The 12625-nt window shown below is 33.9% G+C and overlaps 4 protein-coding genes across 4 annotated transcripts; 2 read left to right on the plus strand and 2 right to left on the minus strand.

Annotated features, from left to right (window-relative positions):
• Positions 1–1777: 1777 nt before the first annotated feature.
• Positions 1778–2191, minus strand: LOC9304223 (probable calcium-binding protein CML26). The gene has a single exon (XM_002870127.2). The coding sequence runs from the start codon at positions 2189–2191 to the stop codon at positions 1778–1780; it is 414 nt and encodes a 137-aa protein (XP_002870173.1).
• Positions 2192–6111: 3920 nt separating this feature from the next.
• On the plus strand, positions 6112–7512 carry LOC9306245 (probable enoyl-CoA hydratase 1, peroxisomal). Its single transcript, XM_002868105.2, has 3 exons — positions 6112–6669; positions 6903–7185; positions 7267–7512. The coding sequence occupies exons 1-3, from the start codon at positions 6260–6262 to the stop codon at positions 7369–7371; spliced, it is 798 nt and encodes a 265-aa protein (XP_002868151.1). The 5' UTR covers positions 6112–6259; the 3' UTR covers positions 7372–7512.
• A 2091-nt stretch (positions 7513–9603) lies between these two features.
• Positions 9604–10183, plus strand: LOC9304224 (S-protein homolog 2). Its single transcript, XM_002868106.2, has one exon. It carries the CDS (start codon positions 9676–9678, stop codon positions 10153–10155), a length of 480 nt encoding a protein of 159 aa, XP_002868152.1. The 5' UTR covers positions 9604–9675; the 3' UTR covers positions 10156–10183.
• Positions 10184–10223: 40 nt separating this feature from the next.
• LOC9304225 (probable cysteine protease RD19C) lies at positions 10224–12078 on the minus strand. The gene is made up of 4 exons (XM_002870128.2): positions 11359–12078; positions 11144–11263; positions 10807–11053; positions 10224–10718 (listed from the first exon to the last, which is right to left on the minus strand). Exons 1-4 carry the CDS (start codon positions 11830–11832, stop codon positions 10438–10440), a joined length of 1122 nt encoding a protein of 373 aa, XP_002870174.1. The 5' UTR covers positions 11833–12078; the 3' UTR covers positions 10224–10437.
• Positions 12079–12625: the final 547 nt, after the last annotated feature.

Here is a 12625-nt window from a genome sequence, read left to right on the forward strand (position 1 = left end):
ACTCTGATTCCTTTCTTGTATCAACTCTATACCGTTTAATAAAGTTTAAGGTGTTAAAAAAAAAAAAAAAAAACTCTCTTTTTATGTCGAGTTTTGATAATTTCAAATCTACCCTTATAAGATACTTGCTTTGACGTTTATATAAATCATTACATTTAAATTAAAATCAATTCATAATATATACTTATTATTCCCTTATTTTCTAAATATATATAATATCTTGATAGGTTATTTAGGGGGGTGTATTGAAACTTGGATTTGTGAAGATTTTGGATTTTCATTAAAATCACCTGTTATTCAATTTATGATTTTAAAATCTCTTCTCAAATCCAATGTTATTGAAATTGAAATTTATGTAAAATCATTCCAAATAGTTTACAATCCCTTGTTATTCAATCAAGGATTTACAAACATCATATCAAATCCACTGTTATTCAAACAAAACATTTTTTAAAAAATAAAAATTAAAAACGGATTTTGAAAGACTTTGGATATTTTTTTAGTTGAAAATGATAATAAAACAATCACACTTCTAGAGGTGTGATTTGAGAGAATTTGTTTTTAATAAGAGTCAAAAAAAAAAAAAAAAAAAAAAAAAAAAAAAAAAAAAAACTGGCAAATGTTACTGGGGAATGTATTTGCACGAAACTACCAATACAAATTGATGAATCTGGGAAATTGAGCGATTGCAATTTCGAAGTGATAAACATTATGAATGGTTTATTTTTCAGAAACCCATTGTTAATATGCTCAAAATTAGGAATTCAATTGTGAAATAAGAAACGCTTTCAATAATCGGATTCATTGATTCATAAGTAAAGGAAGCAAGGAAAGGATTGTGATCTCTCTCAATTTGATGCTTAGCTTGACGTTTAGCTTGACGCTTGATGCTTGACACTTTAGGTCTTCCAACGTGAGAAGGCCTAAACCCAGTTTTTCTTCTTTTTTTTCTAAGATCCCAAAATCCTCCAAAACTAATAAATCAATCCCGTAAATCTCACCAGAATCACCAATCATTTTTCCATTTTTAAAACAAAAAAATCTAACAAATCAACCTTATATTTTAAAAACCTACTCAAGTCTCTCAAAAACCTAAAATATACAAATTCTCTCAAATCATTTAAAATCTTTAATCCAATACACCCCCCTTAGGCTGTTTATGATATTTTCTAGGTTATTGTAGTATAACTCCCTTCAGTGAATATTTTCCAAGATATTTTCACAATCTTTAAGGGTAATATCGTAAAAATATTATGTAAAATTTTTTCAAAATCTAGATAGGTTATTTAGGCTGTTTATGATATTGTATAGGTTATTGTAGTATATCTCCTTTTCTTTATAATAAACTTTACTCGCTAATAGATTAAAAAAATCTATAAATCAAATTATACACTTATTAATGATGTTAATTAATTTGCTTTTTGTTGTAATGGCGATGTGATGTAAATTTGATCAAATCCAAGATTATTTTCAATATTGTACTTCTCGATTAATGGGGGGTTTTTGTTATTTATTTAACTAAACTTATGAATAGTTTATACAAAATTTGTACAAACAACCCATTAATCGAGACTACTACTTAGCTCCGTGAACATTGAATTGATCGTTGTTTAATTTACATCGTGATGACTCTCATTTTCGGTTTTTTATCCACAAACTTGTCAATTAAAGATAACGTCTTAAAAATTGCAGGTTCTGTGTTTAAGTTATCAGACGTGAAGACTCCTCCGCTATGAATATTTCTTCAACACTTAGAACTACAATTGTGGACCTGAGCTTATTCTTTTTTGTTCTTTACTTTTTTAATTGGTAATACAACAAGAGCTTTGTGGAACTCAGACAAAAAAAGCTCACCATCGTTGTTTGAGTCTGCACGAAGAAATGCCGACCATATATTCATTGACCCATAGGGAGGTGAAAAACTCCTTTTAAACTCTTTCAGCGTCACATAACCATCACGGTCTTCATCCATCTCTGCTATCAGCTGGGAAGTCTGCTCCCCACTGAACAAGTATTGTAGCCCATAAATGGCCTTGGACGTATCTTCTACATCCAGTCTACCATCATGGTCAACATCTCTGTTGACAAACACATCCTCAACCTCGGCCACGATCTCCTGGATAACTTGAAAGAGAGTGAGAAGCCTCATTCTTATGCGGACTTGGGGAACTCCAGCATCATCAGGTCTCATTTTTTTTTGGCGACGCGACTTAGATCGAGAAAAATTCGGCTCTCGAGAAGAATTTAGGGTTTATATTTTTTATATTTACGCTACGACTACTAAGTGGTGGACCTGAAGACATGAGTCTATTTTTTTTTTTTTAATCTGTAATATAAGATATTGGTCCATCATCATCTCGACGGAACTTTTTGTCTTTTCTTGAGAAATATAAATAATTATCTTTATTATTATTATTATTCTTTGCTAAAAAAAATCTTTATTATTATTCAAGCGCCAAATTGCCACAATCGTTTTTCACGCATAATAGTATTTATTAAGGATTGACAAATTATCCGTCTAGATTTCATATAATCCGTTATTCGAATCGTAAAATCCGGATATTCGTCATTTTACAAAGCAAAACATGTACTAAAAATTGATATTGATCAAAAACGAAGCCAATCACAAATACCTACAATTTTAATTTGGGGATATCCGCTCTTCCCCGATATATATAGCTAAGTACATGCATAAATTATAATTTACTATTTTATATATAAATCTATATATATATTTTTGAAGTACAACTATGAAATAAATCCTGGAGTTCCACCTTATTTACGAGTCCATGCCATTGACATTTATTATTTAGTTTTACAAAATTTAAATGAAAGATATTAACCAAACGATATCTTGCCTAATTGTTTCTAAAAATCTCTACACAATCTTTCCATATATCTTCAAAAAAAAATGTTGTGAATTTTTTACTCCACAAAATATGAATAAAACCGATTTATAGCAAATATTTATATTAACATTTTGTATAACATTAAAACTACTAATTTATAATAATCAAAATATTCACATAGAAAAATCATATACTTTATATGATAAATTTAAAATATATATTAGTAGTATAAATTTAAAATCATTCAAGAAATGGTATACCACGGGTGATATCCTAAAATTATTGGATTTTATAGCAATAATAATTTTTTTTTTGGATTTTATAACACTAATACGGTATAATATAGACGGGTTTATATGGGATGACAGATTTGGGTCGATATTAATAACAAACGGTATATCACGGATGAAATCATAAAATTAACAATCAAAATACAATTATACAACCTTAAACACAAAACAAAACATACAATATTAACAAAACAAGTACAACTTAAAATTTAAAATTTTTAGTTATAGATAAATCGATCCACGGTATACCGCGGAGTAAAATATTCAAAATTTTAAAATTCACCATACATCGTTACTTAAAAAAAATGTATGTTTTCGTATCTATACTTCGAAAATTGAAACCTAAACAGTTGCAATCATACAGTAAATAATACGTAGATAGATATCTACATTATAAAATACAAATTAATATGATATCTTTTGAGTTAATTTTTTAAAAAAATATACCTCTGCGGTGTACCGCGGGTTAAATTCTAGTCTTATACATTTCTGATCATCAATTTAATTAGTTAACTACTGACTTTGACAATTAAAAAACAATCTATAAATTTTAATCAAATATTAGTATTTTTGGATTAAATTCTGAATTTTTATTTTAATGCCAAATAGTCCAGACTTTTACGGATTTTGAAGACGCGATGATTAACTTAATGAAAAAGAAATCCTAGATTATATATTCAATACAAATTCCAAGATTTAGACCTTGTTAATATCAGGTCTGCAGTATGGGAAGGAGGCCATTCAACATCATCTAACTATATATATGATACGATCAGGAGATCACTTCCAACCTGATGATCACCGTAGGGCGAGCTGTTTGATAGTGAGAGAGGTGCTTTAGCAACTCGACCGAAAGGAGAGGTTGTGAATACAAACTCGACTAAAAGGAGACGTTTGTACACGAATGCGTCAGTTATACCAAGTACTTAGGAAATTATAGCCCACTTCAAATCTTCGTCATCCTCGGCTCTATTCAGCTTAACCACTAGCCGGTTGAATTCCGGTTTCAGAGACTCAAGCTCATTGATTAAAGCACGCAGCACGCAATCTCTATAGTACAAAAATACCAAATTTGAGGACACTACTAAGTCTGCACAGTAAACAACATTTGAAGGATAAAACAGAAATACCTGATCCTCCTACTCCCAAGTCTTTTTTTGTCGAATCGAATTGTTTGGAGCTACAACACTGATGGAGTTTATTTGGTACCTTCCGGATATAAAGTTGATATTCAAGAACCTGAATCTAATGGCGATATATCCCGAATTTAAATTAGAAGTTTGGAAGTTTTCTGTTGTATCAAAGCTAAAACATGTGGTGTATACTTTCTTAAGCTCTAGGTACAACTACAAGATTATATTCAAGGGGAATAAAGATGGATGAAACATGCCAAAAACGTTGTTCATATCGTGAAAAAAAAATCAATTATGTTGCTACTTGGTACTAAATAAAGATCATCATGGAACTCCAAAGCATTAGGGTACAACGTTTGTAGGATACACTTTATTATCACTAGAAGCTGAAGCAATAACCTTGTTAAATGTAATTCAAAACATTTGGAGCATGGGTATTCAAAAAAAAAAAAAACATATGGAGCATAGGGTAGATAAGTTTTGAGGGTGATTTTCAAACCTTAACAAAGACGCTTCAAAGATTGGACGAGGACATTTCTGCTATAAAGTTGTGCAAGGAAGTCAGATAGTATAGTAATGGGCCTAACTCAACACCCAAAAGCTAGCTCAAGGGAGGAAGTTTGCCTCATACTATATATATTGCCCAAGGATTTTATTTCTTTCCGATGTGGGACTCTAACACACCCCCCTCACGCTCAGGACTGGACATCTGAAGCGTGAAGTTTGTGGGACTGGACATCCACGGATGGTAGCCCACTTTCGAGAAAGTTGAACCTGTCTCTGATACCATATTAGTAATAGGCCTAAATCAACACCCAAAAGCTAGATCAAGGGAGGAGGTTTGCCTCATACTATATATATTGCCCAAGGATTTTATTTCTTTCCGATGTGGGACTCTAACAGATAGTATTATGCATCTAAATTTATTCGCTACATGTATAGTCATCGAAACTTGTAATGAAGTTGCACCTATTTTAGCTAGTATATGTCCTTATAACAATATTTCTATTCCAAGTTGTATTGACTTCCCTCCACCATGGTGTTAACCATGTTTGTACCATGACATTCACAGAAATTAAAAATTCATATTTTCTGTCGAACAAAAAACCATTATCAGAAGAACAAGCAACTAAAATTTAAATGATCATTATATCATGATCTGTAATTTATTTAACCAAACTTTAAATGACATATTACATAACCTTAATTTCCTACAATAATCAGAAAATTTCATAACAAATTTGACGGTAAATGGCTGTGCTGATTATGTCGACACTGCAGTGATCTCGCTCACATAACATGCTGGTCTAGCTAACTTGAAATTAACTTATATCGTTGTTTAGCTGTTAAAATTGAAAAGCTTTAGAATTTATAGGTTTAACTTGTATCGTTGTATAAATAATCTGTTCTACTCTATGAATCAACTTATATATAATCCAGCTAAAAGCTTAAACCAGTCACATAAATCATTATCCAGTTCTTACAAGTGAACAAAATCAAACTGCAAGATTCAAACGGCGTGAAACAATCTCTTTTTATTATTATTTCAGCTACTAATTAAGCATAAACCCATCCACAAAATCACATAAGAACATTATTAAATCACTAGTGAACAGTTAAAACTAATGTACATGACTACATATCAATTATTTAGCCTCTCATCTAGTTATAAACAATTTCATGTTCATTAATTTTTCTATCTTAAAAAGTTTCACCAGACTTTTTTATCTTCATTTTTTTGTTAGAAAAACTATACACCACAAGGTTAATGAATGGAGCTCAAAAGGAAAAAGAAAGAACACGTAGTTTTCATGTTCTAGTAACAAAATACGCAGCGTCTAAACAGCGGCAAAACGACACGTAGTTTACTAACGACAAAACAATGGCACACTAACCCAAGTTCTTCGTCATCTCTTCCTGATTGACTAAATTTAAAAACCCGATCGGAAAATTCGAAATCCGTTCATAGTAATCGGAATCGTCGAAAATGGATCAAACAATATCGGAATATCTCATCCAGGTGAAGAAGGAATCAGGCGGGATCGCCATCATCACAATCAACCGTCCGAAATCTCTCAATTCGCTCACGAGAGCGATGATGGTGGATCTCGCCAAGGCATTTAAGGATATGGACTCCGACGAATCAGTCCAGGTCGTGATATTCACCGGATCGGGTCGATCTTTCTGCTCTGGCGTTGATTTGACTGCGGCGGAGTCTGTTTTCAAGGGAGACGTGAAGGATCCGGAAACCGACCCGGTTGTGCAGATGGAGCGGTTACGAAAACCGATCATCGGAGCTATTAGCGGTTTCGCCATCACCGCTGGGTTCGAGCTAGCCTTGGCCTGTGATATTTTGGTCGCTTCTAGAGGAGCTAAGTTCATGGATACTCACGCCAGGTTGATTTCTTCTCTTACGACGTCGTTTCAATGTTCTCTTTTGGGGATCATGAGAATTGAATCTAGCAATTAGGTCAGATTTAGCTTCGTTCATATAAATCATATTGTTCTGAAGCTTTTTGCCTCAATTCAACATCTAAAATTCTGTTCCTCTTATGCATAAATAGTGTGTTTTCTTGAAATGAATCATTTTTGATGATATGAATGTGAATCCTCTGTTTTTGTTTTTGAAGGTTTGGGATATTTCCTTCATGGGGTTTGTCTCAGAAGCTGTCGAGGATCATCGGAGCAAATAAAGCTCGAGAAGTTTCTTTAACATCGATGCCATTGACAGCTGACGTAGCTGGGAAGTTAGGGTTTGTTAACCATGTGGTTGAAGAAGGAGAAGCTTTGAAGAAAGCTAGAGAAATCGCAGAGGCTATAATCAAGAATGAACAAGGCATGGTTCTTAGGATTAAATCCGTTATCAATGATGGACTAAAGCTTGATCTTGGACATGCTCTCACACTCGAAAAGGTTAAACATTCTGCCATTTTTTAACTTCTTGATCAATTTGTGATTGTGATTGAGAGTCTAAAACTGTTCTTGAATTCGTAGGAGAGAGCTCACGCGTATTACAGTGGGATGACGAAGGAACAGTTTAAGAAGATGCAGGAGTTTATAGCTGGACGTGGATCCAAGAAACCTACTTCAAAGTTGTAGACAGTTCTTTCTATGGATCTTAAATAAAACTTTGTACCATTATCTTAATTGACATTTTATTAGTGTTTTCAATAATATCTTTGTTTGCTTGATAAGTGTAACGCAATTCAAGTAAAGTTGGGTACCTCTATTTAGTTTTGAGATCCGACGTATCTAAGCTTAAGACATATGTATAATTGGAAAATAAATCTTCATTTCCTTATTAGAGCACCATTAACGGTGGGTTCTTAGGCTGAATCTTAGGAAATAGAGATTAAAAATTAAATGATAAATGGGTGTTATAGTTAAGGAACGTTCCTTAACTAAGGAACATTTTTTCACCTAAGAGGCGCACACGTGTCATTTTTGTGTTTCTGTCTCTCTCTTTTACGCTTCGACGACTGCGAAACCAGAGGCGATTTGGTGCAAATCGGAAACAATCGGTGGCCTGGAAGGATAGGAGAAACCACTGAAATATTCTACCCGTGTTCCTCTCTCTTCCTTCTCTCTCTCTCTCTCTTTCGCATCTCTTCGATTGCTTCCACAAACAGACCAGACATTCTCGATCCTGCGCTTGTGAGGCCTGGAAGAATGGGAAATCAGATAATGGATAATGGGAGAAAATGAAGTCTAAGATATGTTAAAACCTAATTGTTTCACTAATTGTAACGTTTTTAGATTAGGAATCGAATTTTGTTGTGATGTTTAGGTTCGTGGAGATGAAAATATAGGGTTAGGGTCGGGTCGGATCAGTGAAGCTTGAAACCCTTAATTTATTGAAATTCGGATTCTCTTCATGTCGAAAATATGGATTAGAAATATGGATTGATCGGCCAATTTTATGGAAAGGAAATCCGATCTAGAGCGAAGTTCATTTTAAAAAAAAATTCATTGAGATAGATATTCATGTTTGAATTCCATTTATGCAATACATGTTTTGTTCAAATGTAGTTTGGGAAGAGAAGAGTGTTGTTCAGAATCATGTACATGGAAGAGAGACCTCATGATATTTTTTTACTATCTTTACGTAAACAAAAAGAACTCGTGGACTAAACAATTTTATTACAGCAAAAGTCTCTTGTCTTCAAATTGTGATTGGAAAAACAATAATTAACTTGTTCTTATGCATTCCTCATCTGATTTGATTAACAAAAGTTTTCTAAAATTAAATTTGCACTCTTCTATATAACTTGTTCTTATTAAGTTTTCTAAAATTAAAATTGTTTATTTTATTTCTTTTTAAATTAATTTTTTTTTTCTCTAAGAACATATATGATTGTATAGAATTAAATGACAACATATATTTTTTTTTTGTATATGTTATGATTGTATAGAAACGTTTTGTATAGTACATTGTCGGATTGTATAGCACTTAAACTTCTTGTATAGTAGCCAAAACCATGACGTGCATACAAAACCAAAACATATATCCAAGACTTGCATACAAAACCAAAACACATAAACCAAATATCCACAAAACCAAAACACATAAACCAAATATCTACAAAACCAAAACAATTTTTGTTCTTAAGGATTTGGTCGAGCATATATGGACAAAATTCTCCGGAAATCAAGTTTAAAACTATTGTGCTTTATGTTATAAATTGTATCTCATGTATGTTTTAATTTTTTTAATTTACAACAATTATTAAATTTTCTATAATTATAAATTTATTTTTATATTAATATTTTTTTTTCTAAGAACCACATGTTAAGAGCCTACCATTAATCACACAAAAATCTTAACTCAAAAATACTGTCTCTTAACACTCACTTTTTACAAAAAAATTACTTAAATATTGCTAAGAAATATTTCTAAGAGACTACCTATAATCATGCTCTTAGATTCTTACAGAAAAAATCTGGTAGAATTTATGAAATTCATTCCCCAAGCCTCGGTTTAGAGCTTATTAGTGAAGTGTGCCCAATAAAAAGGGGTGCAAGTGCAACAAAAGAGATAAAATAAATAAATTGGAAAACTATGTAAATGTAACATTTAAAGGTTTCCTTTGTTTTCAAAACCAAAATACTCATAGTTATAACCTATGTAAACAATATTCTTCAGCATTGGCTTGTTTAAGTCAATCTAACAAAGTTGTTGACCAGAAAAAAAAGAAAAAAAAAGATACTCATAATTGACATACCTAAATAAGTTAATTAAATTTGACCACATACATCCATTTTAAGAAAACGGTATATTCGGATAGAATATTGTGAAAGTCAGTGTAAATGATCGTTGATTTGTAGCAGCAACACATTTATATAACTCATACGACAGTTACAAACAGCATCGTGTTAGCTTAAACCTTCTGTCCTATACAAAAAATGAATATTCCAAAACAATATCTACCAATATTCATACTGATTATCTTCATAACCACAAAACTATCACAAGCCGACCAAAATAACAACAGTCCGGTTCCCAACGATCCATCATCAACCAATTCTCTGTTTCCTGGCGGGAAAATAACCGTAGAAATCATTAACGATCTCGGTAATCAGCTAACGTTACTCTATCATTGTAAATCAAAAGACGATGATCTTGGTAACCGGACTTTGCAATCAGGTGAGTCGTGGTCTTTTAGATTCGGGCGTCAATTCTTTGGAAGGACGTTGTATTTTTGTAATTTTGATTGGCCAAATGAATCGCATTCGTTCGATATATATAAAGACCATCGAGATAGCTCCGGTGATAACTGGTGCGAGAAGTGTGTGTGGAAGATAAGGAAAACCGGACCTTGTCGGTTTAACGATGGAACTAAGCAGTTTGATATTTGTTATCCTTGGAATAAGTCTTTGTATTGACAAGAAAATAAAACAAATAAACTTAGCTCTTGCTGATGTTCTGTCTTCTTATGACTCATGGAGTTTCATTGTTTCAAACATAATAGTATAAAACATATAGAAATTCTGTTATTCCAACTTATAATAAGTTGATAATCATATCATCTTGAGCATTCGATGCTACAAAGATAATACCCCCAAGCTGAAACAGAGAGACAATACTAACAATAACAGTTCATAGTGTGTTTATGCAACCATACATACATATACATATACACAAGGACAAGTAGCGTCCTAATAATTCTACTTGGGTGAGGTATGAACAGCAGCAACAGTAGATACCATAGTGTCCATACCACACATATTATGAGGTCCTCTGCAGATTTTGTAGTAACCATGCTCTCCCCACATCGCTCCCCACGAGTTCTTGATAATCCAATAAGGCTTCTCCTTAAGACGGATTGGTGCATAACCCGATGAACCAAATCCAACCAAGAGCACTCCATGGTCTTGGCTCTTTGAACATACATATGGACACGAGACTCCTCCTATGTATGTTTGCATCCACATCGCATTGATAGCAACTGTTTGAACAACAAAGAGACCATGTGTTATTAAATCTCCAATTCTTAAATTAGTAGTAACAAGGTAAAAAGAGTTTTTCAAACTTACTAGCTAGAGGTCCGTGCTTGACTAGATTAGCAGCGATTTGGTCTTCATCTGAAGAGACAACGCTGAAATTAGAAACGCTCGCAGCAATCTTGCTCTTGTCGAATTTGCAAGCGGTATTGTCACGTCCTGTATAAGGATAGTCTTCTTCCTTCATAAGACCACCAGCTTTGAGAGCGTACTCAAAAGCATTGTTCATTAGTCCTCCACTGCAACCAGAGTCACATGAATTGGCTTGTGCTGGATCACACTGCAAAAAGAGCAAGAAACATATATAAATTAACAACCACTTCACCAAAACACATCAAATGGGAAAAAACAATCTATAAAGGAAACAAACCTCATGGTCACAATCTACAAGCTGCTGCTCACTGAGGCTAACAAGCTCTTTAGTCGCTAGAAAATGTGCTCCTTCAAGAGCTCCAATAGCACTAAAAGACCAGCATGAACCACACATACCCTATTCACAATCCAAAAACACATATTCACTTCCACTCTCTACGATCCATGAACGATTACAAAGCTGAACCATTCGAATTTGAAACCTCAACAAACCTGGTTTTTAACAGGTGTGACGGCTCCTTGCTCACGCCAATCGAACTCCGTCGGAAGATCGCTAGTCGGAAGAATCGGCGCCGTCTGAGTATCAGTAGGAAGACGAAACCCTCGGCGTTTCAGCCCTAAAAACTTGCGGCGGAATTCTTTCGGAGTAAGATCTGAGAATTGCGTGACGCCGTGGACAGCAGATGGATCTAGAAGCTGGTTCCGCCTAGCTCGCCTTAAGTTAGCTTTGAAGACACGGAACCGATGATCGTGCTCTTCCTGAGTCGCGTAAGTCTTCTCGTACTTGGATTTGAATAGAGAGAAGTGATGTTCTGCGTTGAGGAGATGTTCATCGTTCTCCTCCGGGACGACTTGCCTGATCGGGTTAACGAAACCGTAGTTTACCTCGCCTGAGATGACGGCGGATCCGAGAGAAACTGCTAGTAACGTGGCTGCGATGAGGAAGAAGAAGACCACACGATCCATTCTTCTTGGGTTTCCGAGAGATAAGGAAGAAGAGACTTTGGGGACAAGAAGAGGAAACAGTTTACGAGCTTGTTTAAAGGAGTGTGAGTAAACACGTGGCGTGAGGTAACTGGGTGCTTAGTTTGGATATTTCTTGGGGAAAACGACGACATGAGAAGTGACACGTTGCTTGTTGCTTCCAATATCGTCGTAAGCTGTGACGATATTTTTTCTCTATTGTTTTCAGCTAAAATCTTTGGGTAAACTTGTAATTTACCATTGTTTTTTTATGTGACATTCTTCCAATTTGAACATTATTGCAAATTTACAACATTGTAAAAAAAAACTTTTGATTTCTCCAAGAGATATGATTTTTTTTTAGCAAAATAGAGAATTGATAAATTTTTTAGCAATCGAGCTCAAGCGTATTATGCAACTTATAGCTAGCAAAAGGGAGAAAAGAGGGGAACCTTTAGCAAAAGAGCTCGAGGATCTTGTTGCTGAGGGGGTTTGACCATCACATCTCTTTGAGTCATTTTGGGAAAACTAATATTTGAGTCAATAGTACATGAAGAGTATCTTAACCATTATCTATTTACATTCTTTACAACACTAGTACCAATCACATCAATTATGTGATATTGTACTTTCTATTCAATCCAAATTCAGATAATCACACCATCTTAACTTATCTAAAAATCACATCCTACCAATCAACTTGTGTCTGAACCAAGACAGATTTGCCAGAGCTAGCACTGAAGGAGTTTCTCCATCATTCTCTCAACATCATTTACTCAATATTTGACTCCACAGA

This window comes from Arabidopsis lyrata (genome assembly GCF_000004255.2).
Source record: "Arabidopsis lyrata subsp. lyrata unplaced genomic scaffold ARALYscaffold_7, whole genome shotgun sequence".
NCBI lineage: Eukaryota > Viridiplantae > Streptophyta > Magnoliopsida > Brassicales > Brassicaceae > Arabidopsis > Arabidopsis lyrata.